This window comes from Acinonyx jubatus, chromosome B3 (assembly GCF_027475565.1).
Source record: "Acinonyx jubatus isolate Ajub_Pintada_27869175 chromosome B3, VMU_Ajub_asm_v1.0, whole genome shotgun sequence".
NCBI classification, from domain to species: Eukaryota; Metazoa; Chordata; class Mammalia; order Carnivora; family Felidae; genus Acinonyx; species Acinonyx jubatus.
The window spans coordinates 61,258,144-61,284,834 of record NC_069386.1 but is presented as its reverse complement, the minus strand read 5'-3'; the positions used below and the strand labels follow the sequence as shown (position 1 = coordinate 61,284,834).

Below are 26,691 nucleotides of genomic sequence, written 5' to 3'. Positions count from 1 at the left end.
ATGCACACTCTCCCTCTCTCCCTTTCTCTCTCAAAAATAAGTAAACATTAAGAAATTTTTTAGAAATCTGGGTCATTGTTCCTCCTCAATGTGATGGGAAGGAAAGGTGTAACTGGTTGTTGTTTGCTAATTATCCATAGCTACCTCAGCAGAAGACACAAAGCAAGGGGATCTAGCAAGTGTTGTTCCCCAGTCTATTGGCATTTATTCATGTTGTCCTTCCTAAGCAAGGTTACTATAAACTGAGTTTTATCATAAGGTTACTAAAAACTTTCAGTTTTTGCTCTATTAATCTTCAATATGAAAACATTAGTTTTCAACTCAGGAGGCATTCGCAGAAGCTGTTATAGCAAGAGGGATTCTTTCACATAATAGCATGCAGCTCAGGGAATTATTTGAGCAAAGAAAAATGTTTCTGGTTGGTGTTGCAAGCACAGAGAACACCTAGATTCACTCTCGAACTTCTTCAGGCCTTGTCATGACTGTTTTCCTATAACTGGTTCTCCAGTGAGACCATACTTCCTAATGGTGAGGAACAGACTAAACTCACTTCTGTCATTGCCTGGCTCTCCAAACCAATCTTTGTGAGCCCTGCAGCTCAAGGTCTGGGTTTTCCTTGCAAGAGTTAATAAAGTGGAGGCACACCAAAAAAAGAAAATTTTTTTTTCATTTGGTTTCAGTTCTTCCTTCAAAGCTCTGCCCTGTCACCAACTAAACACCGGACAGTTCTTCCCAGAGCACCTCATTCTTGAAGAGAGTGGGTTTTCCTGAAACTGGATTTGGAGAATGAAGACCCACTCCCTGGCACTGAAAAGTAAAAGAGCTGAAATATCTTGGCAGTGCTTTTGACTGTGCAATGATTTTTTCTCTTGTGTTCTTCCAGCGGTTGAGGAGTCCTGCAATAGTTCAGGATAGGCCTTGTGAAGAAGAACCCCGGTGTTGATAGAGAATCATCTCCCTGACCTGTGGTGTATTGACAAATTTCTGGGAGTGATGGGGGGATCTTTCCAAAGGTAGGAGGCATTGCTGTAGAAGTCCCTTGTCCAAGTCTTGCAGTTGCAGTTGCGCCAGTAGATGGCGCCTCTAACTCTTTTACTGATGTACTACAAATTTATTTTTCCGTTGCTAACCCCAGGTCCACCCGCCCCCCTCCCCGCCCTTCTCAGCGCCCATCGTGGCCCTTTAAATAATCTGGGACGTTTTTGATTCTTTTGATTCTCTTAGAAAAAGTTAAAATAGGCACAGTTCTTACAGGTCAAGAGATTATAGAAAATGCAAAAACTGGGATTGTCATGGCGAGTATCGCTGCAATTTCATATGAAAGAAACCACAATGAACTAAGCATGAAAACAGGTAAAGAACTGAAGACTGGAAAAGTGAGCCTCCACTCATATATTTTTTTTTTTCTCCAGACACTTTCAGTGCCTTGTATTATCAGGATTTCTACAGCTGAAGATTTTCCTTTGGGAAAGCAATCCACTTGCTTTTTATTTGTACAGACTGGACTCATGAATAGACTATCAGTTTTCCATAGGCACTGGTCACTGCCAGAAGCAGGCAGAACTCAGAGAAATGATGCAGGCTTGCCAATCTTTAGAGAGGTTGCAGTCCTAATGGGCAATTTAAAAACTGTCTGGCAAGTCCTGGGGGAAACCCAGGGAGTTACAGTAGCAACTAGTAGGAGTGCAAAGGCCTGACAGCAAGAGAGAGAGCACAGGGTCCAGTTGCAGGGAATCCAAGAAGGAGCTGCAGGTTGCAGGGCAAGGGGGAGGCTGGTTGATGTGGATGATGTCTAAGCTGAGATCTGAAGGAGGAGCAGGAGCCAGCCAGGCAGGGGTGAATTGGAAGGAGGTACAGGGGAGTAGGAACATGTTCCAGGGAGAGGAGTGGGAACAGCATCTGTGTAGAGAGAGAAAGACCTAGTTCAGGTTAAGGTCAGTATCTTCACGGTGCTTTAGAAAAGTCACCTCAGAGATTCTTACCCGTTTTTGTGACATAGACCCCTTTGGCAGTCTGCTGAAGTCGTTGGGTCCCTTCTCAGGATATTGTTTTTAAATGCATAAAATTAAGTTTGTTGGAATTCAAAGGCAACAGTTCTGTTGGAATACAATTATCAAAATATTTTTAAAATCTGTGTTACAATAATATAATAATGTATGTACCTTCAGGAATGTGTAACATTACAAGATGTATTGGCAAGTGTAATAACTATTATTTTGAAATAGTTATGAGCATGTAAGGGGATATAAAAATTTATTAAAATATCTGTGATTCTCTTGGTAACAAAATCACAGGCAACGTTAATATTACTGTAGTATATTGCTTACCTTTACTGAAGGCAGTGCTTTCAATGATAGATTAGTGAAAATAAAGATGCATTTTTTCCTCCAACCAAATAACCAATTGAATTCTATCCATAGACACTTTATGAGTGTGTGGAAATCAGACCGAAAACCTTTCTTAACAGCAGGGTGGTGAATGGATTGAAAGAGCAAGACTGAAGACAGTTGCTGGGGTGAGCCAAAGCCCTCAACTCAGGGAGGCATCAACATTCCCAAGGGGTTTGGATTTAAGGAGGGAGGAACCAGTGGTGCCAGCAGAGCAGGGGCTTCTGCCTTCCACTCTCAGTGCTGCAAACCTTGCGGAAGCACCAGCCAGGTGCCAGGTTCTGTGGCACTATGCAGCGTGCTCAGCCTTGTGAGAGAGAGAACATGTAAATCATTTCTGCAAGGGATTAATGAGCACTAAATACTAATCTCTGTCATGGTATTGGATGCTTATTAAGACCCACCGGAGTTCGACGGACTTGGGTTACACTGCCCTTTCTTACACAGTTACAGAAGCTGTATAGCCTCCGACAAACTTATCTTTCAGTGTACTCATCTGTAAAAAGGAGTAATAAAAATGTCTATCATGATCATAGGGTTATGATGAGTTAAAGTGATGTAATTCATTGTGGCGCCTGTAGATAATAAATAGAGGATAAACAAAGGCTAAATATGAGTTGAATAAATCTGCCTGATGACCTTTGAAGAGGAGAACCCCTCTCTTTTCTTTTTCTCTCCCCTGTGCCTCCCTCTCAGCTTAAATCTGAGAGAGAGTTTAACACTTTCTTCTCTGGGAAGGTAGCCGTGTTTCAGGTCTTCACTCTCTGGCTTCTAGATACTGCCAAGGTTCCATATGTTGTCAACATATTTTTAATGTTTCCCAGTGTATACTTTTCTTGAGCACATGCAGCCTGCTGGGAGCTGGAACAGAATCTTCAACACTGTGCCTCCAAGTGGCTTTTGCAGTGAAACCTGGTATTTCATAGCAAGGACAGGTATTAAAAACCTTGGGGTAAGAGTTTATAGCAATTAAACTCCCTCACTCAGAAGCTAGGTTAATTAAGACGGAGCAGACCAGCATTGGAATATATAGGGATGGCAATAACGGTAGAATTCTATGCACTGTTGCTTGTTTCATATAAAAAGAAACTAAATCAAGCACACATGTGTTCTGGAATGTTTCTTTCCCTGTCTTCTTTATCTGTGAGGTTAGAGTGCTCCAAAAGACAGCTTTTGGCCAAGCCTGACATTGGTGACGCCAGAATAAATTGACTAGTAAATCCGTAACTGGAATTATCAACTATTTTCACTTGCATAAGTTTACGTCAGTCCGAGGCAAAAAAAAAAAAAAGCTACTTCCGACGAGGATGGGATTCGAACCCACGCGTGCAGAGCACAATGGATTAGCAGTCCATCGCCTTAACCACTCGGCCACCTCGTCCCAGAAGCCTAGTGCTTCCTGGTAGCTATAGGGAGTAACACTAGGGGGCTATGACGCAATGTTATGGAAGCCGCCATTTTGTACGGAAACAAAGATCCGATATTGTTATAGCAAGTAATCAAAAGAAGATGGCTGCTCCCGTAATGTGAGGGATCTACAATAGGGAGGGACCAAGGAAAATTCGGTTGAAAACGAGATAACCTTGAAAGAAGTAAAACTGATACACAGACTGGGAAAGAAGTTTGCTTAAAGGAGTCGGGTACTGGGTTGTTCCGGAGCCTAAGGGGCGGAGCCGACGCGTAGAGCAGCTTTGCGCATGTGCAATAGCTAGGCGGTTAGATTTGAATACCTCACCGAGGCAGTCGGGGCGTCGTGAGGTGAAGTTGGTGGGTGGCTGCGGGCTCTTTCTGAGGAGCGCGCGGACCCCAAAAAAGTCTGAGGAGCATTTGTCAAGCAGTTGGACTGAGGTGGGTAAAGAGAATGATTCTTTCGTTCCAGGGTTCCGTGGCGGAGGCTTTAGGTTTTTTCTGGGCGCTCTGAGGCCCGGCGGTCGGAGGTGGGGACGCTCCCTCCCTCTTCCTTGGCGGCCCCCGAAAGCGCTGGGCCGGGAGTAGAAGTTTCTGCCTGCTTGGGGGTCCTTTGCTCACCCGGGCTTGCACTTTGTGCGCCTTTCTCCTCCCTAGCACTTCTCCCTCCACACCTGGGCCCGTCGGGCCTGCTTGGATTGCGGGTCCGCGGCGCCCCGCCTTGCCATCTCTTCTGTCAGCGCTCCCGGACTCTTCCTCGCTCCCTGCGACTCCCGGCGGTTTGTATTTCCCACTCTGTCTTTTCGTAGCTATAAATGAAGTGACAGCGATGAGTGGTTTTAAGTGCTCGACTGGTCGTAGTTTATTTGCAGTGTCTGATCCGTGTGCTAGCAGCACTGAGCAGACATTCGGTTTCATGCGGTAACAAGAACATTAACAAATAAAGCCAGTATCAGTACGCCGCAGACGAGTTTTGGCAAATCTCCCTGTGTCATTTGTAGCTCGGAGTTAAACCCCCGTTTTCTTGCTGCTTATCTCAGTAATAGAGTTTAAGAAAAAATTTTCTCAAAACAGTATTGCCAATTGGATTTTTAGAGAGAAAGTTGTAGAGATAGGACAGAGAAAACCAGAGCAGAGCTTTTCACTTCAGTTGAATTGGATGACTCGAATTCCTCAGATATTTATTGGGTTCCTTGTCTTGTGCTAGGGCCGGGAGAGAATGATGCAGAGTCCCTAATCTGGAGGAGTTTACACACAGTCCAGAAAGGGAAATGATTAATATACACAAATATTTAGAATACAAGACAATGTAAAGGATGATAGGAAATTGTAAGGTGGTATGGGAGCACGGAAAGGGGAAAGCTTATTGGATGCTTTAGGCACTGGAGACTAAAGGAGGCATTGTGGAGAAAGGGGCATATGAGGTGGAACTTGTAGAGAAGGATGCTTTGCAGAGTCCAGTCAGCCTAAAATTTTGCTAATTAAAGGGTGGGTTCAAAGCAGTATAATTCTTTTTAACTGCGTGAATGAATGGCTGGAAATGTATACAAGATGACACAGATACAATGTTTGGAATGGTAGTATCAATGACGTGTTTGATGCTAAATAAGAGCATAGAAGATGCTCTAGATATTGATAATGCTGTCCAATAAAGCTTTCAATGATAATGGTAAGGTTTTAGATTTGTGCTGCCCAACATGGTTACCATTAGTCACAAATGACAACTGAATGCCTGAAATGTGGCCATTGTGAGTGAAGAACCGAATTTTCAATTTTATTTCTTTTAAATTAAATTTAAATAGCTATTGTATTGGACAGCACAAGTCTAGAGCCTGTATTAGTGGACACCATGGAATACCTTAACTCTAGGTATTGGTAGTGTAAATGCAGGAGTAGGCAAAGAGCCAGATAGAAAATATTTCATGTTTTGCAGTCTACGTGGTCACCTGGTCACCAGCATTGTCTCTGTTGCATGTTCTTTGTTTTTTGTTTTGTGTTCTTTTTCTTTTGTCTTCTACAACCCATTGAAAATGTAAGAAAAAACACTCATATAAGGGCTCCTTTGGCCCAGTAGCTGTAGTTTGCACACCTCTGGATTATTTAGACTAGTAATTACCAAACTTTTTTGGCTCAAGGTGCCCGAAGGTCAAAAAACAACAACAACAACAAACACACACAAAAAACAAAAAACACATAATAGTTCCATTTATTAAGTCATTAGGTCCAAACAACTTAAAAAATTAAGTTGTAATAAATTTATGTCCTGCTTAGTAGCCATTTGAAAAAAAAAATAATATGCATAAATTGAAGGAAAAGATAATATATTTTCTTCTTAAGTAATCTCAATTATTTACTAATTGGATATGTTTGCCTGTTGAACACTACACAACTTCTCAAATCTTGGAATCACACTGGACACTGCCATCCTCGTCTCCTGTACCATGTTGATAAAAAATATGTGCTTCATATCATAGTAACTGCCAAAAATCCGACTTGGCAATAATATGTTATCAAAACTAATGTAATACAAATGGGTACTGTTTTGAATAAGTAGTATTCATGGTGCCCGACAGATGTCAAGAATTGCTGTTTCTCTCAAAAATTTAAAATCCTAGGACACTTCTGTGAGTATGCTGTAGCACCCTTGGGTGCCAGGTGCACACTTTTACAACCAATCAATAATTAGTTAATGTGAGAGCAATAAAGAGTTCAACCATAACAGCATTTTATAAATGAAGCTTAACATGATCTGGGGTACCTATTTCTGTTGAAAGTGGAACTTACAGTTATATAACAATTTTTTTTTAAAGGAGGACCTAAATAAGCTTTGAATCTCATTTAATTAAGTGCTGCAGACCAGTACGTCTGCAGGTTAGATAGGACTATTTCAAACAGTGAAGATGTTTAGGTGATCTTGATTTTATAGTATTTAATATTTTTATCTGTGAATTTTGGTTTTGTTTTTTTTTTTATTTTAAAAAAAAATTTTTTTTTCAACGTTTATTTATTTTTGGGACAGAGAGAGACAGCATGAACGGGGGAGGGGCAGAGAGAGAGGGAGACACAGAATCAGAAACAGGCTCCAGGCTCTGAGCCATCAGCCCAGAGCCTGACGCGGGGCTCGAACTCACGTACCGCGAGAGATCGTGACCTGGCTGAAGTCGGACGCTTAACCGACTGCGCCACCCAGGCGCCCCTGGTTTTTTTATTTAAACATTTAAAAAAATGTTTATATTTATTCTTGCTAGAGAGACAGAGTGTGAGTTGGGGAGGGGTAGAGAGAGAGGGAGACACAGAATCTGAAGCAGGCTCCAGGCTCTGAGCTGTCAGCACAGAGCCCCATGTGGGACTTGAATTCACGAACCCATAAGATGATGACCAGAGCCAAAGGCCAACACTTAACCGACTGAGTCACCCAGGCACCCCTCTGTGAATTTTGAATGTGTCACTGAATTTAAAAATATTCTCAAAAGGAGAAAAATTATGGAAGTCAGTGATGGTAGAGGTAACTTAAAAGAATTGTTTCTTAATTACTCATTCAAATATTTATTGAGCTCCTATTATGTACAAAGCATGTGCTAGTTTCTCAGAATATAATAGTGAGGGTAAGAGACACCAGCCTTATTCTCATAGGGTTTATTAATGGGTCATAGGTAGTTTGGGGAACAGGAATAATTACTTTATGTAACAGACTTTTAAATTGTAGTTGTGGTAATGCTACAAAAGAGACATACACAATGCTACAAAGGGTGCTTTTCGTGGCTTTTTTTGCCAAAAGAGAATAACAAATATAAATTCAGTGGCTCGGGAAAGAGCTTTGTGTGTGCAGGAATGGAAATGCCAATGTGGCTAGCATAGTGAGGAAGACAGTAGCATCAGGTGAAGTGTGAAGTCTGAGAGGAAGGTGGAGACCAGATCTTGTAGAGCTTTGTAAATCCTGGTGAAGAGTTTATTCACAGTACTATGGGAAACCATTGAAGGGTTTTAAGTAGGTGAGTCTCTTAGATGTAACTTATGTTTAAGAAGATAACTGTCAGGGTACTTGGGTGGCTCAGTTGGTTAAGCCACTATCTCTTGGTTTCGGCTCAGGTCATGATCTCACGGTTCATGGGAACAAGCCCTAGGTTGGGCTGTGCACTGCTGCACTGACAGCATGGAGTCTGCTTGGGATATTCTCTTTCTCTCTCTCTCTCTCTCTCTCTCTCTCCACCCCCCCTCCACCTCCTCTCCCCTCCCCCTTTCACACAGCCTCTATCTCTCTCAAGATAAATAAAGCTTAAAAAAAAAAGATAACTGTCTATGTAAATAAGGGACTATGGGGGATCAGAATGAAAGTAGGGAGACCATTAGGTGCATTTTGCAATAGTTTACACGAGAGGTAATTGTAGCTTGAACTATGTTGGGGGCACCAAAGATAGAAGTGAATGCATTTGGATATATATAATGCATGTGGGATATATATTGGAAATAGAACTACTAAGATTTTGTGAATAACAGAATTGGAAATAGGTGTCCTACTTGTTTAATCCCAGAGGGAAATGGTCAGTTTCACCATTAAGTTGATGTATGCTGTTGGTTTTTTAAATAGATATGGCTTGTTAGATTAAGGAATTTATCCTCTCTTCCTAGTTTGTTAGGCTCTTCTTTTTTTAAACATGAAAGGATGTTAAAGTCAAACTTTTTTCATCTGAGATGATCTTATGATTTTTCCATTTGATCTGTTGGTATGGCAAATTGTAAAGTTGATTTTCTAATGTTGAGCAAGTTTTGCATTACTGGAATAAAACCAATATGACTAAGATGTATTATTCTCTTTACAAATTGTTGGCTTCTTTGTGCTATCTATTTAGGATTTTTATATTTATGGTGCTGAAATTGGCATGTGATATTTCCTTTCTGGTACTGTATTTATTTGGTGTGGGGGTGGGTGTGTATGTGAGATGGAGATGTTTGCAAGTAAGAGCTTTCATTAAATACAAAATAATTACCCTAAAATGGTAAAAGTGGTTGCTTTTAAGGAGAATAGTGAAGTGCAGGGGGCTGCTATTTTTAAAAAATTATCTTGAAAAATCAACTTCTAAAAATATTGTAAGTAGGTATGGGTATTATATGTGAGCAGGAGTAAGTGAAACCAGAAGAATGGATAAACAAACTGAGAAAGTTATGGAGGATGAAAGGAGAGGGTCTGAAATCAAATTCTAATAGATGCCCATCATCTTGCTATATTGACAGCTAATTGAATAAATTGATATTAAAAAAGAAGCAGATTTTTGTTTCAGTTTGAAGTTCAGATTCATTATGAACTATTGTCCCTTAACTTGGCTTTTGTTATATATGATGAAAGCATGTAAAATATCTTTTAAGTATCTGGGTTTTTTTGGCGTTTTCTTTTGTTTTACTTCTAAAATAAGAACTTTGATGGAATAGTTTATGTATATGGTATTAATGATGTGGTAGAAATGCTAATACTGTTGGGTAAAATATGTAGCTATTCTGTTCTCTGAAGTCTGCAGTAGAATTTTTTCTTACACAGAGGTGAGGTTCTAAAGTTAATTCATAGGGTGCCTGACTGACTCTGTTGGTTGAGCGTCCTACTCATGATTTCGGCTCAGGTCATGATCCTGGCTCAGGTCATGATCCTGGGGTCATGGGATACAGCCCCTTGTTGGTCTCCGTGCTGAGTGTGGAGCGTGGTTAGGATTCTCTCTCTCTCTCTCTCTCTCTCTCTCTCTCTCTCTCTCTCTCTCTCTCCCTCTCCCTCTCTCTCTCTGTCTCCCCCTCCCTCCCTCCCTCTGCCCCTCTCCTGTGCATGCACACACACTCTCTCTAAAATAAATAATAATAATAATAATAAAATAAAATAAAGTTAATGCATTTAGTATAGTTATGTGTAGCTAGGAACTAAGACCAGTTGAGGAAACTTTAGCTTATGTCTCTTATTTCACATTTGGAAAGAGAAATATTCATTGAGTGGAATTATAAGCATAATCATCTACACTTTTTATTTTATTTTATTTTTTGCTATTTATATTTTAGAGAGAGAATGTGCAAATGGGGGAGGGGCAGAGAGAGAAGGGGACAGAAGATCTGAAGTGGGCTCTGCACTGACAGCAGTGGCCCCCATGCAGGGCTCAAACTCATGAACCATTAGATCATGGCCTTAGCCTAAGTCATTGCTCAACCAACTGAGCCACCCAGGCTACCCTCAGCTACACTTTTTAAATGTTATTTTCATGTCTTAAAGATTTTTTGCTAAGTACCCAGAGTTGAATTTTTTTTTTAATTTTTTTTTTCAACTTTTTGGGACAGAGAGAGACAGAGCATGAACGGGGGAGGGGCAGAGAGAGAGGGAGACACAGAATCAGAAACAGACTCCAGGCTCTGAGCCATCAGCCCAGAGCCCGACGCGGGCTTGAACCCACGGACCGCGAGATCGTGACCTGGCTGAAGTCGGACGCTTAACCAACTGCGCCACCCAGGCGCCCCTCACAGTTGAATTTTCATAACATAAATATGTATATTATGTATTTTGATACCTAATTGATTTCATTTGGGGATTGAATTATTATATAATCCACAAATTCTTATAACTAAGGTGAATTTTTATTTGAAATATTAATACCCATCTCATCCCAATCAAAGTTAGTCACTGATTTTATCTTGAATATGAGAATTATCCAGGAGTATTAATTATAAAGGGGTAGTTTAAACTCAAAATTTCTCTTGTTTTATAGCCTCATTGTATAGCTTTTGCTTCCCTTTTTTTGGTCTTCCCCCAGAGAGTAATTCTGAAGTCACAACTTTGCTATTAATCTCGTCATAGTTTTTAATTTCTTTTCTTTCTTTCTCACCTTTTCTAATGTTGTATATTTGTTTCAGAAAAAGATTTTCTTCAAAAAATGGATGGGATGTCTTCAGAAGCTAATGAAGAAAAGTAAGTTCATGCAGTGTAACTAAAAATGTTAAATTCTGTCAGAGAAAGATACTTTTCCTATTAGTAAGAACAACATAACTTCTGAAATCTTTTTCCATTTTGCTCCAAGGAAAAGAAGTAAATGTTACAAAGTCATAGCTCTCTTTGCCTTATCTTTGTGTTTATATATCTAGGGTCAAAATTAAGAGGGACTTTAGAGACTACCTCCCATCCCTTCAATTTAAGGATGGGAAAATTAAGGCCCAAGAAAATGAAGTGATTGGTCTAAATTTGGCATCACAAATTGGTAGCGTGTTTATAGCCTACACACTTCTTTTTTTTTTTCCCTTAAACAATATTTTTACATTTTTGGATTAGTTGCTAAAATTTTCTCTTGAAAAATTGAGCGTAGCAACACTGGGCTTATATTCTTGTGGCAACCACTAACCTGATCAGAGTCATGACTGTGACCATTAGACTAAGCAGGAGCTCTCCTTTATCATCTCAACACTGCCTGTTTTTCTTGCATTTACTAAATTATCTGTTTGACCTCCATAGGCATTTTAATTTTCAAAACCGCTCTAAAAATCACACAGTAGTAAAACCAGAGCTAGAGTCTCTTGGTTTATGACCCATTTATCATAATTGTACCTCTGGGGGGCACCTGGGTGGCTCAGTCGGTTAAGCGTTTGAATTCAGCTCAGGTCGTGATCTCACAGTTCGTGGGTTTGAGCCCCACATTGGGCTCTATGCTAACAACTCAGAGCTTCGAGCCTGCTTCGGATTGTGTCTTCCCTCACTGCCCCTCCCCTGTCCGTGCTCTCTCTGTCTCTCAAAAATAAACATTAAAAAAATTTTTAATTGTACCTCTGTACATATGGTACATTATGTTGTACTCATGGTTATTTCAAGAGATATTCTTGTAGTACACATAAGTATTTTAAAACACTGACTTTCTAAATACTGAATTTAACGTCATATAAATTTTGCTAAGTGAAAGTGATGTCATGTGTTAATTGAAAGTGATGGCCGATTTAAGGATGCTATGATGATGGCTTTTGAAAATTCAGTCTTTCATCAATGTGTCTGTAAATTTTTTTTTCCTTTTTCAGTGACAATATGGAAAGACCTCTTAGAAGAAGACATTCCTCAGTAAGAAACATTTAAGTTAATAATTGTTACCTTTTTTTTGAATGATGACTATATGCCACAGTAATTTTGACTATAGCATCACCATCTGGCTCCACTTTGCTCTCTGGATAAAAGACTGAAATATTTAATTGGTTACACAATTCTGTAAATATACTAAAGTTTGTATTTTATTAATTTCTTAGTAATTGTATCAATCGTATGCTATGTAAATTATACTGCACTAAAGTTAAAAAATGTATTTAAACAGTGTAGTAAGGCACAAAAAATCCAACTCAAACTGTTTTAGCACAAAATTTATCCAAACAGAAGGATGACTTTTAGCACAACTTAACAGGGGTTCCAATAATATCACCAATACTAGGATTTTTTCTCACTTTTCTGATTGCTTCCTCTGTATAATCTCCAATGTCAGACAGGCTCTCTCCCAATGATTACTACATATAGCTCTCCCAACTTCCAGTTTCAGGTCCTAAATGAAAAAGTGTCTGTTTCCTCAAGATAAAACAAAAACAAAACTCAGGATCGAATCATATTGGCTCAATTATCTTGTTATAGGTCAAGTCCTCATTCCTGAACCGCTCACTAATGATGAGAGAATATCATGTGCACATTGTTATAGACCAAGGCTTCATGTTGTACCCTAGGGTTGGGGTGGGGCTTACCCAGACCACATGAGATGAAGGTAGGCAAAATAATTGAGGTGGGTGGGCAGGGAGAAGGGAATAGATACCGAGTGTTTAAACCAGCCACAGAGTATAGCACTGCACAGTATGAATTTGAGGAGTTTTAGAGGCTTTCACAGAAATTTTAACATCTCTACCTTTCTCCTTATGATATAACTTGAACTGATTATTAATGCATATGCCAGATTTTATTGAATAATTCTATTCTTCTAGATTTTGAAACCCCCAAGGAGTCCTCTTCAGGATCTCAGAGGTGGGAATGAAACAGTTCCGGTAAGTCTCTAGTGCAAATGCTTTATATAGATGACTATTTTCAGTGATAATTTTAACAGTCAGGAATTTATTAGCTATATGAAGACAGACATCATAAATGATTTTTAGTTGAATGTGTACAAATAAGCATCCCATGACCCTCAGGTTAAAATCCAAACTCTTGAGTAAGCTGGCACTCTTGATTTTTAACCCCCATTTACTTTTCCAACCTTCTTACTTGCCACTCTCACACATGTATCTCACCATTCAGGATTGCTTACTATTCTGCAAACATGACACAGACTGTCAAGCCTGTAAGAATTTACATGTGTTATTTCCTTCATTTAGGTGGTTAGTCCTTCATTCTTCTTTGTCTTCCCAACATTCTATTAAAAACTTTTTTCAAACATTTTGAGAAGTAGCAGGAATTTTAGAGTGAATGCTCATATAGTCATCCCTTAGATTCTACAATTAATATTTTATCAAACTTTATCGTAAATCTGTAGCCCTCTTTATTTGGTAATTCCTGTTTACCCGTTAAGACTCAATTTTGGTATCACTTCTCTCAAAAAATCATCCCTCAATATCTTCTAATTGTCTGCTAATGTCTATTCTAAATGGAGAACTCTTTAAGGGTGGGTACTTTATCATGTGTTTTTTCAATTTATTTTGCCTGGTATAGTTGACTTTCAGTACATTTTGTTGACTGATGAAATGCATATAGTTTTGGAGACCATATAATTTTGAATGTTCACTCTACTTCGGCCTCTCTAATCTTTCTCAAATACATAAAGCTTTTTCCTGCCTCAGGGCCTCTGCATACATTCTACCTACAAGGCTTTCTCTCTACCCAGTGCTTTATCTGACTAATTTTAACTGATCCTTCAGGTTTCAAATATACTTCCTCAAAGTAATCTTTCCTGATTCTTAGGCTAGATTAGTTTTTTTTTTTTAATACAATTTTCCTTCATAACACTCATCACACTTTGAATTTTATATTTGTGTAGATTTTTTGTTTCAGTATCTTTGTCACCATAATTCCCAGTATAGAGTAGGGGCTATATTTGTTTCCTTTACCATTATTTTTTCATCACTCAGTACAGGAGCTGGTGTTGTGTGTGTGTGTGTGTGTGTGTGTGTGTGTGTGTGTGTGTGTTAAAAACTTAGTGAACATTGAATAAGTAATTAACAGATTCATAGACTCCTAAAGCTTTAAAACCAATAGGACCTCACCAGTAATCTTAAATCCAATTGCTTATTTTTTAAAAAATGTTTATTTTTTATAGATGAGAAATATAAGGTCCAAAGAGGTTAAATTTTTGTCCAAGTCCACGTAGTTAGTGGCAGACTTCAAATTTGAGATCTAATCTACTAATTTCTAGCTCAGTGCTCTTTCCAGTATACCACACAAATTTCAGTTTTTCTTTTTCCTTTTATTATTTTTTTAAAGCTTATTTATTTTGAGAGAGAAAGAGTGAGACAGCATGGGCTGGGGAGGGGCAGAGAGAAAGGCAGAGAAAGAGAATCCCAAGTAGGTTCCATGCTGCCAGCGCAGAGCCTGACACAGGTTTTGATCTCATGAACTGTGAGATCATGAACTGAGCCGAAATCAAGAGTTGGAGGTTTAATGGACTGAGCCACTCAGGTACCCCTTCTTTTTTTTTTTTTTTAAAGTAAGAAATATAGTAGTATCTGTTAGTTTCAGTATTTACTATGTCATTATCATTGTCCTAGTAAGCTCAAGGCCAGTTGTAGTGTCTGCTAAGGTATTAACAGAGAGGATGAACATTCCTCATTCTTTGTTATAATAAGACACACTCAAATATTAAGAATTAACATAATAAAAGTCTCTGTGGATTTTGTTTGTTTCTGTCTTTTGCTTTTTGTGTTTGGTATCTATGTGAGTAAAAATGTTTGCTCTTGTTAAGGAAAATGAGAGAAAAAAAATAGCATTTTATAATGAAAAAATGCTCAGCATCACTAATAGAGAAGTGCAAATCAAAACCACAGTGAGATATCAGCTCATATCCATTACTGTGGCTACTGTAAAAAACAACAGAAGGGGTACCTGGCTGGCTCAGTTGGTAGAGCTTGTGACTTGATCTTGGAGTTGTGAGTTCAACTCCTATGTTGGGTGTAGAGATTACTTAAAATCTTTGGGATGCCTGGATCCCAAAGGATCCCAACGGATGCTAAGTCCGTTCAACTCTTGATTTGATTTGATTTCTCATGATCTCATGATCATGAGACTGAGCCTCACATCGGACTCCATGCTGGATGTGGAGTCTCCTTAAGATTAACTTTGCCTGGGGTGCCTGGGTGGCTCAGTTGGTTAAGCGTCCGACTTTGGCTCAAGTCATGATCTTGCGGTCTTTTAATTTGAGCCCTGCTTCTGGCTCTGTGCTGTGCCTGGAGCCTCCTTCAGATTCTGTGTCCCCCTCTTTCTCTGACCTTCCCCCACTCATACTCTGTCTCAAAAATAAATAAACATTAAAAAAATTTTCAAAAATTTAAAAAGATTAACTTTGCCTGTCTCCCCTAATTGCTCTCTCAATCTCTTTCTCAAAAAAAAGAAAGAAAAAAAAGATGGAGTGCCTGAGTAGGGTAATTGGTTAAGCGTGGAACTCTTGATCTCGGCTCAGGTCATGATCTGACAGTTAGTGAGTTCAAGCCCCCTGCACTGTAAGTGCAGAGCCTGCTTGGGATTCTCTCTCTCTGCCCCTCCCCCACTTGTGCTCTCTCTGTCTCAAAATAAAAAACTTAAAAAAATTTAAAAAATAAAACAACAGGTGCTGGCTAGGATGTGGAATAATTGAAAACCTTGTATACTGTTGGTGGAAATGTAAAATGTTGTAGCCACTATGGAAAACAGTATGGTGGTTCCTCAAAAAATCAGAATAGAATTACCATATGATAGTAATTCCACTTCTGGGTATATACCCAAAAGAAATGAAAGCAGGGTCTTGAAGTGAGATATACCTCTGTCATAGCAGCATTATTCACAGTAGCCAAAAGTTAGAAGCAACTGACAGTGTCCACTGACAGATGAATGGATAAACAAATGTGGTATCAGTGGAATATTAGCCTTTAAAAAGAAGGAAGTTCTGATACACATTGCAATAAAGAGGACATTATGCTAGGTGAAATAAATCAATCACAAAAAGACAAATGCTTTATGATTCTACTTAGGAATTACCTACAGTAATCAAATTCATAGAGACAGTAAGTGAAATGATGTTTTCTAGGAGACTGAGCAAGAGAAAAGGGAGTTGTTTAATGGATATGGAGTTGCAGTTTTGCAGGATGAAAAGCATTCTGGAGACTGGTTTCACAGAGTGTATACATAACATTACTGAACTGTACACTTAAAATGGTTAAGATGTAGTTCACAGGTTCGAGCCCTGCATCAGGCTCTGTGCTGACAGCTCAGAGCCTGGAGCCTGCTGTAGATTCTGTGTCTCCCTCTCCCTCTCTCAAAAACAAATAAAAACATTTTTAAAAAATTGGTTAAGATGTATTATGCTAAGTGAAATTAACTAGTCCCTTGACAAATACTGTGTGATTCCACTTATATAAGGCATCTAAAATAGTCAAACTCATAGCAGCAGAAAGCAGAACAGTGGTTGTCAAGACCACAGAGGAGGGTAAAATGGAGAGTTGCTGACTACAGGTATGAAGTTTCAGTAAAACAAGGCAAGTTCTAGAAATCTGCTGTACAATGTTGTGCCTATAGTTAACAATATTGTATTATACACTTAAAAATTTATTGAGGGGCGCCTGGGTGGCTCAGTTGGTTGAGCGGCCGACTTCGGCTCAGGTCATGATCTCACGGTCCGTGAGTTCGAGCCCCGCGTCGGGCTCTGTGCTGACAGCTCGGAGCCTGGAGCCTGTTTCAGATTCTGTGTCTCCCTCTCTCTGACCCTCCCCTGTTCATGCTTTGTCTCTCTCTGTCTCAACAATAAATAAAAACGTTAAAAAAAAAATTTATTGAGAGGGTAGATCTAAAGCTAAGGGTTCTTACCACTTTTAAAATTAAAAAAATTTTTTAATTAAAACAATTTTTTTTAATGTTTATTTCTGAGACAGAGATTGAGCATGAGTGGGGGAGGGGCAGAGAGAGAGGGAGACACAATCAGAAACAGGCTCCAGGTTCTGAGCTGTCAGCACAGAGCCCAATGTGGGGCTTGAACTCACAAACCATGAGATCATGACCCGAGCTGAAGTCGGTCACTCAACCGAATGAGCCACCCAGGCGCCCCTAAAATTAAATTTTTAAATGAAGTTAAGATGGTAAATTTTATTATGTGTATTTTACCACAGTTAAAATTTTTTCTTAAATCTAAAAATAGGATAGTAAGGTTACTATAACAGACCACATATCACTTGCTTTGTCCCCAAGTCTTTCTTCTTCTAAATGGCAAAATAATCATTCATTTAAAAGGAGAGAGAAAAAGGAAAGAGAGCATAATCACCTTCCTTAAATATGTTGTTTGTGTCGGTATGCTTATTACCACTCACATGGAAAATCATGCTCCTGTTTGTTAAGTGCATTAAGATATTTCAGAGAAGTAAATAATTACCACAATTGATAATATCACATTAACTCAGAATAAGACTTAGTCTCTGTCTATAGTACTGTGGAGAGCTAATTCACAGTAGTTTCATTATGAATTATACCATATATTCTCTGCCCTTAGGACTCTAATGCTTTGAGAAATAAGAAAAGCTCCCGTCGAGTCAGCTTTGCAGATACTATAAAGTAAGTTGGAAAGAGAAATAATTAAAATGTTACAGGTAATAATTTTTTGTCATCAAATCAAATATGTTGGTACTAAATGACTTGATAGTCTGGGTTTTAATTACATAAGCATGTTTTTGTTACTGTTGTTATTCAGCATTATGCTTGAAAAACATTGAAAGGATCACCTCTAGAGTCGGAAACAACTATTTCTTACCACTGTTAATTTAACATTGTATTGAAGGTGCTAACCAAATATAGAGAAAGTGCAGTTATAAAAATTGGAAAGATGCGGGTAAATCTATTACCTTTTGCAGATTAAATGCTTGTATATTAGGAAAATCTAACAATATCAATTGAAATACCTCTACAAACAATAAGCAGGATACAAAATTAATATATGAAAATTAATATATTTCTTATATATAAAAGATAACTAGATAGAAGATAAATGTCTTTTTTCCCATTGTATTATATTTTGTGGCTATGTGTTTAATAATAAAAGCATATAAAGAATAAACCATTGTTGAAGGATACTAAAGAATTGTGCAAATGAAAATATAACAAGTTCCTGAATAAAAAGATTCAACATCATAAAGATGTTACTTCTCCCCAAAATAATTTATTAATTTAATGTAATGCTTAGATGTAATGTTTTCATGATTATTTTTGTGATGTTCAGTAGTATATTTGTATTTCTTCATTGATTCAAAAGTTAATAGAGAATTTAAAAATAGCCAGGTGGTAAGAGCATTTTGTCATTACTTTTTAGTTATATTGCAAAAATGTTGATCTGTATTATTTTGATTTTTATTGAAAAATTTCTGTGAGTTTATATATGATTAATTTTTATAGATGAACCATAAGTACTTAAAAAGAAGATAGATGTATTTTGTACTTTAGAGTGTAGAGTTTAATATATATCAACCATATCCACCTTCTACCTTATGTTATTTGGAACTTGTATAATCCTGTTTTAATCACTTTAATCTGTCATGAATTATAAGAGAGAGGTAAATTAGTCTCTTGTTGATAGTGTGTCTTACTCTAGCTCTCTTTATATTTCTAATAGTTTTCCATTATGAATGTTGATTCTATATGTTCTTTGATACATAGTCATCATTGTTATATCTTCATTCAGAATTGTACTTTCCAGCATTAATGAAATCATCTTTGCTTCGTTTATTATTTTTTGACCCAAATTCTACCTGGACTGATTAATAAGATTTTTGACTCTGCTATATTTTATTTTCATTTACCTGGTTTACTTTTGTGTATAGTTTCATCACGTATGAGCAATGAATGGTATTCTGTATGTGACCTCTTTTGGTTGCTGGGTAGTTCCAAATAGATACTGTCTTTTTTGTTGTTGATTGATAGTAATTTTAATTGTTTCATAACTTTTTTCTATTACTCTATTATCCATTTATCAGTTAACATCTTCTTGGATATACATGAGTTGTCAGTATTTCATATGTGTTGACTTTTGCAAAAAAGAAAAAATATAGTAAGATTTGGTATAATCAGAGAAGACTAACTGTTGTCTGGCAGTAGACTTCCCTGAGAAGTATATTCCTTGGTGAAGTTGCCACTGTCTTCCTGGATCTTGCCCATGGCTTTGCAGATTCCATGTTGTTTTTGTCTCTACCAAAAAATAGGTTGATCTCTTAGAGGTGGGCTTACTAAACAGATTCACTAGAAATTTGTGTTTAAATAGAATGCTGCTACTAAAAACAATCATGAGAAACAGATGAATCAGAACAATCCTTGAGTAGTAAGTACTTTCCTTATAGACATTCTACCTAAAAAAATAAATTGTAAATATGGCTTGCTGATTATGGAATTTGAGGTATTAGTTATTTAAATGATTCTGAATGTTTAATGGCTCCAGGCTCTGAAATGTAATTAATCCATCTCCACAGTAGACACATTGCAAATCCATTGCAATGGATCCATTGCACACATCCATTGCAAAGTGTTGGATGCTTCTGTCTGTATACTCCTTGAATAGATATGGCCAAGGTTTTCTCCTATTTATTTCACACTGACTTTGCTTTTACATGTTTTCTTTAGGTGTTTTCTTATTAATGTAAAAATAAACAGGTTCAACTTTCTGCTGGACATTTGATTGTTCCTTGTGCTTGTTAAATTATTTTGTGTAAATTACCTTTTTGCTTTCGAATTTCTTCCCTGGGATTATATTTCCCGCAGTAGAATTGCTGGCCTTAAAGTAAGAAGCAGTTGTGTAGCCTATATTACATTTTTGTTATTGGTTTTAATACTGCCAGGAAGTACATTTTTTTCATAATACATTGTAAACATTAGATTTTAGCACTTATTTCCAGCTGACTTGATTGGTTATAATGTTATCTCCTAGTTATTTTAATTTGTAGTTTGTTTGCTATTATTTTTTCTATATTGTCTTCATTTTTTTCTCATTTTGAAATGTTTCTTTTTTTTTCCCTTGTCTACTTAGGCAATATTGAAGAAAATATTTTTTTTAAGAAAATATTTTAAAGTTTTTGTGTGATTGAACACTTTAAATTTTGTGTTTGCTGAAGTATGTGTCTTTCCTACTTCATAAGTAATTTTTTCAACCTATCTTCAGAAGCTTTCCTTATAGATATTACATAGGTTAAAAAGAGAAAGATCAAGGAACAACCATAATTAAGAAAAATTTACAGAAAAATGGAAGAAGAAAGAATTATTTTGCTATTTCATATCACATTTTGCCATTATGCCACTTGCATATCTCCATATGTTTACTAAATATGCTTTATTAAGTATATTTCATTGGTTTACAACTTACACTTTGTCTACCTAATATGTGACAGTCTAACATTTGGATTTCAAGATGTCTAAATATATTTTTGCATTTTCTTCTTTGTATTTCTTTGATTTTTTGCTTCTGGTATTTTTTTTCCTTTACGTGTAATTTGGATTATTCGTTGTTAGTTTTTATTATTAATTTTCCTTTTATTATATGATAGTAACCTTATTTAGTACTAATACTTTTTTGCTGTGAAACTTAATGTAATGGATAACTTCAAAATTTTCTTCTTTTCCTTTTATTTGTCCATAGATAATTTCCTAAATTGGATATTTTCCAATTTATATCTTTAGGTTGTAGATTGAATTAAAGAAAAAAAACTTTTTTTAAGTAGGCTCCATGCCCAACGTGGAGCCCATTGTGGGACTTGAGCTCATGATTCTGAGATGAAGATGCTGAGATCAAGGGTGTCTGGGTGGCTTAGTCGGTTAAGCGTCCAACTCTTGATTTTGGCTCATATCAAGAGTTGGACACTTAACCATCTGAGCCACCCAGAACCCCCAAAATCATTGGTTTTTTAAAAATATATAGATTTAAAGTTATACATGATATTCACATAATTGTTTAAAAATAGTCTCTGTATCTATAAGCTGCTTTCTTATTCCAAATGTTTTCCATCATTTGCTATCTAGTTTTCTGCTGGTTCTTCAGCTAATTTTGTTCATTTTTTTTTAATCAAAAAAATTTTTTAACTTAATTTTTTTTTTCAAAGTTTATTTGTGAGGGGGAGAGAGGCAGTAAGAGAGGAAGACAGAGGATCTGAAGCAGGCTCTGCACTGACAGAGAGCTTGATGCGGGGCTCAAACTCACCAACCATGAGATCCTGACCTGAGCCATAGTCAGACACTTAACTGAGTCACTCAGGAGTGCCAATTTTGTTCATTTTTATTTTCCTAGACAATCACTGAGTTTTTTTCAAATGTGTAGGTTTAAAGTTATACATGGTATTCTCATAATTTTTAAAATAGTCTCTGCATATACTACTTTCTTATTCCTAATGTTTATTTCCATCCTCATCTCTAAAGCATTGAATAAAGCCTTTTATTCCATAATTAGAAACAATAATTAAAATATGCAGAGACCTTTGAGAGATAGTACAAATGTCTGGGTTACATAGACATGTATAAAGGAAGTGGAGGTATAAAAAATAAGTCATTGGGAAGTTAAAAAAAAAGCTTCCAAGTTTTTTCCTTTTTTTCCTCCATTTTAATGATTGAAAATTTATAGCATACACAAAAGTAGAAAAAGTGGTATGAAAACATAGATGTCCATTTAGCAGTTACAACAGTTGTCCACTATGGCCACTTTTCTTTTACTATACCCATACTTTCCCTTTCCCCTCCCACTGAATTATTCTCATGTGAATCCTAGATATTTCATTAGTTATATAACTTTAAAAGGTACAGAATATTTTAAAAATATATTTGTAATACTATTATGAATAGTTCATAATACTATTATCACATCTTTTATTTTTATTTATTTATAATTTTTTAAAAATGTTTATTTATTTTTGAGAGAGAAACAGAGTGCAAGCAGGGAAGGATCAGAGAGAGACGGAGACACAGAATCCGAAGCAGGCTCCAGACTCTGAGCTGTCAGCACAGAGCCCGATGCGGGGCTCAGACTCATAAATCATGAGATCATGACCTGAGCTGAAGTCAGATGCTTATCCAATGGAGCCACCCAGGCACCCAAACATCTTTTTTTTTTTTTTTTTTCCCTGATGCTTATTTATTTACTTTTGAGAGTATGAGCAAGCAGGAAAGGGGCAGAGAGAGAATCCCAAGCAAGCTCTGTGCTTTCAGTGGTGGAGTCCAATGAGGGGCTCAGTCTCACAACTGAGACCATGACCTGAGCCAGTATCAAGAGTCAGATGCTTAACTGACTGAGCCACCCAGGCACCCCTATTATCACATCTTTTAAAAGCTGTGATATCACAGCTATAATATCAGCAAACATCTGGCCAGTGTTCACACTTCTTTGTCTCAGTTTTCTTCTCCTTAGATAATGGGCATGATTCATTATCCGTACACACTTAACATATTTCATTTGGTTGATATCTGTCTTAAATCTTGTCGTCTGTAGGTTCCCTCTTCCTTTTTTTCCTTATAATTTATTTAAAACATTTTTTTAATGTTTGTTTTTGACAGAGAGAGATTCAGAGTGCGAGTGGGGGAGGGACAGAGAGAGAGAGGGAGTCAGAGAATCCAAGGCAGGCTCCAGACTCTGAGCTGTCAGCACAGAGCCCGATGGGCGGCGGGGGAGGGGGGGGGGCCTCGAACCCATGAACTGTGAGATCATGACCTAAGCCCAAGTCGGATGCTTAACTGACTGAGCCACCCAGGCACCTCTCTTATAATTTATTTTTTAAATAGTGTGTCCCATTTGGGGCGCCTGGGTGGCCCAGTCTGACTCTTGATTTTGGCTCAGGTTGTAATGTCACTGTTGGTGAGTTCGAGCCTCTGTAGAGCTCCATGCTGGAGCCAGCTTGGGATTCTCTTTCCCTCTGTCCCTCTGCTCTACTCTCTCTCTCTCTCAAAAATGAAGGAAGGAACGAACGAACAAAGTATCCCACATTCTGGATTTTGCTGATTATATCTACATGGGATAATATTGTATAATACATTTCTCCAGAATTCTTACCAATTGGTTACTCTATCTAGAAAGTTTTAACTTAAATTTGATGTTTTGGACAAGAATTCTTGTGCTTGCATCAGACAGCACTTAATATTCAGTTATCTCTCTTTTTTATGATGTTAACAGCTGTTGATGATCATTACCTAGATCCATTATTTCCTTAAAGTTTAACTGATAATATTCTCATTCTGTCTCTCCGTTATGGTTCATATAGGAAAGGCAGATTAAATTCTTGGAGTAGGGGTCTGTTTACTAGTTTCAGTATAATGAGTTGGTTTCCTAGTATCCTTCAAAGTTTATAATAAGAATTTTTTCCCTGATATCTTTACTTAAATAAGTTATCTAAATCATGAACTTAAAAGCATATTTAATATGTTTTATTAATACTCCAATTATTCTGCCTTTGACAAGTGGAAATCTCTTCAGATTGGTTTCTGACCTTTTGACATAACCCCAATAATCTTTGATAGCTTCTTTGCTTTATAATATACCAAGCTGTTGATGTTCATTTCATGTATTACCTGACTTAGACCTGGAATCAGCCATTTCTTCAAGGAGTGAGCCCAACTGCTTTTGGTAGGAATAGCATTTGAAGAACACAATCTGGATGCTATAAGTTCTCCTCACTATTGAATTGGTCATTGTTTCTAGGCCATTCTATTACCAAACAATCTATCACAGTTGCTAACTGAGGAAACAAATGAATGAGCCCTGGTGCACTGGTCTCCATCCCAGGTGATCCCAAGGGGACTAGACAGGTTGAAAGCATAGCTCCTGGCTAAGTTTGCCAATGGTGTTGCCCAACAAACTTGGATAAACTCATCACAAGAGAAGCCAGTAACTCAAGAGACAAGGGTTTGGAAAAGAGAAAGGGAGAAATTTATTTCAAGTGCTGACAGTCAGGGAAAGTGGCAAGCTCCAGCCTTAACAACTGACCTCTCCACCCACAGGATAGACACCGAGAGTTTTATAGGGAGGGATTCAGCAGTACATGAAAGAAGGCAAACAGCACGTGATCATGGGTGGGGATTGGTGTGTGTTCAGCCTATGATCATGGGCAGAAAAGGGGACACTGGGGTGTCGTCTTCTAGGCATTACCTTGCTATCAGGGCTTTTTTTGTTTGGTATCTTGGAAAGTTCCAGGTCATTGCAAAGCACCTTCGTCAGTGTCTTAAAAAGTGCAATAATAAATAAGCACAATGGGTTTTAGTTAGAGCCTGAGTTAAGCAGTCTTGTCTATTTCTGTTGTTTTTTTTTTTCAAGTTTATTTATTTTGAGGGAGAGAGAGTGCACACGCGCATGAGCAGAGGAGGGGCAGAGAGAGGGACAGAGAGAATCCTAAGCAGGCTGCACACTCAGACGCAGGACTCAATCCCATGAACCATGAGGTCATGATCTGAGCCGAAATCAAGAGTTTGTCACCCATCCAACTGAGCCTCAGTATTACTCATTGAATCCTAACAATCATCTCATTTTATGAATAAGGAAACTGAGGCTTAGCTTGAGTAACTTGCTCAAGTTTCCATACCTATTATGAGGTAGGGCTCATACTCTGGAACACACTGTGGAGGTTTCTCAAAAAGTTAAAAATAGAACTACCCTATGATCCAGCAGTTGCAGGTTATTTACCCAAGGATACAAAAATACAGATTCGAAGGGCTACATGCACCTTGATGTTTATAGCAGCATTATCAACAATAGCCAAACTATGGAAAGAGCCCAAGTGTCCTTTGACTGATGAATGGATAAAGAAGATGTGGCACATATGTACAATGGAATATTAATTAGCCATCAAAAAGAATGAAATCTTGCCATTTGCAATGATCTGGATGGAGCTAGAGTGTATTATGCTAAGTAAAATAAGTCCGTGAAAGACAAATACCATATATGTGGAATTTAGGAAACAAAACATGAACATATGGGAAGGGAAAAACTGGGGCGGGGAGCAGACCTTAACTGACTCTTAACAGTAGAGAACAAACTAAGGGTTGATGGAGGGAGTTGGGTTGGGGATGGGCTAAACAGGTAGTGGGTATTAAGGAGGGTACTTGTTACAGTGAGTACTGGGTGTTAATATGTAAGTGATGAATCACTAAATTCTACTGAAACCAATAGTACACTATATGTTAACTAGAATTCAAGTCAAAATTTGAAAAAAAATGTATATATATAATAGAAAAGATATATGGAAGCATCCTAAGTGTATATCAATAGATGAATGGATAAAGAAAGTACACACATACATACACACACATACAAACAGGTAGGGCTCAGACTCTTGACTATTTTTCATCAGACCGTTCTTAATCATATTATTATGTCTTCTTACATTTTTCACATTGCTGGTATTTTCTTTTTCCTCTAGTTACCCTTATTATTTGTGGGATTAGACTATATTTTTTAGGTCTGATTGTTATAATGGTTCTCTTCCTGTTTTCCTTGTTTTTTAGATTTGTTGCTTATTCTGTTTATTTTATTTGTTTTATAGTGAGTTTGGCTAATAAAAAACATGTTCGTAGAATTAACAGGGAACTTTGGAAACAGGGGTAACTGAGATAGGATTCTTTTACTATCTGTCCAGGAGAAAATAACAGCATTTTTTACTTAAATATGTGTTAAGGATGATAGAATGTTAAAGTTAGAAGTAATCTGGAGCTCTTGACTGGCTTAGTTGGTAGCGTATGCGACTCTTAATCTTGGGGTTGTGAATTCAAACCCCACACTGGGGGGAAAGTTTACTTTAAAAAAAAAAAAAGTGAAATTAGAAGTAATGTTAGAGAGACAGTAATAGTCCAAACTCTTCACGTTTTAGTGAGAAGATTGAAGCCAGAGAAGTGATATAACTTTCCTAAGGTAACATAGGTAGTGACAGAGCCAACAGCTATAATATAGGTCTTCTGATTCCTAGTCTCCTGCTTTTTCCACTGCTTCTGATTACCTTTCCCTGTTACTGTTAAACCTAGCCCACCCTTTCCTTTCCTTGGTTATAATCTACTCATTATACATACTTTCCTGCAATGGCTCTGGGATGTTAAAAGGAATTTGAGGTTCTAAACCAAAAAACCTGGAACAAGTTCTTGCTTATTACTACATAGTCCCTAGCAAGTCTCTTAAAGAACATCAGTTTCCTACTTTTTTAGGATGGAAATAATAGTCCTCACATATCTGTTAGTGTTACTGCATGGCCAAAATAAGGTAATGTATGTTAACGCAGTGTCAATTTAAATACTATTAAACAATGTATAAATAGTGTTTCAAGAAAGTATTCTTTGTTGAAAGATTAATTGAAAAAGAATTACAAGATTTTAGATGTAGAAACAAGCATAGTAAAAACTCTCTTAATAACTCCCACCTCACTAAATTATTAGAATAACCTATATTCTCCATCCCCCTTGTAAAATATACTGATATCTACAGTATAGATATCACTGACCTTTCCTGTCCATAAACTTCAGTTCCTGAGACTTGATTGGTAGGCTTTCCAAGAAGTATTTGTCTTGTTCATCTGCTTGAAGTTGTTGTAATTGTATAACTTAATTTAATATTAGATAAACTGATGAAAATGAATTCAAAGACAAAGATCGTTATTTCTGTGAAAGTTGTAATGAACAGCTAGGGAAAAAGTTGATAAAGGTGAATTTATTTTTAAAAGTACTTTCAAATTTGGTATGGCTGAGACAACCATAGGG

General features: G+C 37.4%; 1 protein-coding gene and 1 non-coding gene across 5 annotated transcripts in view; one reads left to right on the top strand and one right to left on the bottom strand.

Annotated features, from left to right (window-relative positions):
* Window positions 1-3,686: 3,686 nt before the first annotated feature.
* Window positions 3,687-3,768, bottom strand: TRNAS-GCU (transfer RNA serine (anticodon GCU)). The gene has a single exon. It is a non-coding gene; the product is annotated as a tRNA-Ser (tRNA).
* Window positions 3,769-3,889: 121 nt separating this feature from the next.
* The window catches only part of KNL1 (kinetochore scaffold 1), a 67,786-nt gene continuing 44,984 nt past the window's right edge, over window positions 3,890-26,691 (top strand). The window contains exons 1-6 of one of the 4 annotated variants that reach the window (XM_027066957.2): window positions 3,890-4,235; window positions 4,452-4,573; window positions 10,674-10,728; window positions 11,820-11,859; window positions 12,756-12,815; window positions 17,492-17,553. In XM_027066957.2, coding sequence (XP_026922758.1) covers window positions 10,694-10,728; window positions 11,820-11,859; window positions 12,756-12,815; window positions 17,492-17,553 — 197 coding nt within the window. In that variant the 5' untranslated portion in view covers window positions 3,890-4,235; window positions 4,452-4,573; window positions 10,674-10,693. Of the gene's footprint in view, window positions 4,574-10,673; window positions 10,729-11,819; window positions 11,860-12,755; window positions 12,816-17,491; window positions 17,554-26,691 lie in introns of all 4 variants that reach the window. The other 3 variants (XM_027066954.2, XM_027066958.2, XM_027066955.2) reach the window with 3 other exon arrangements.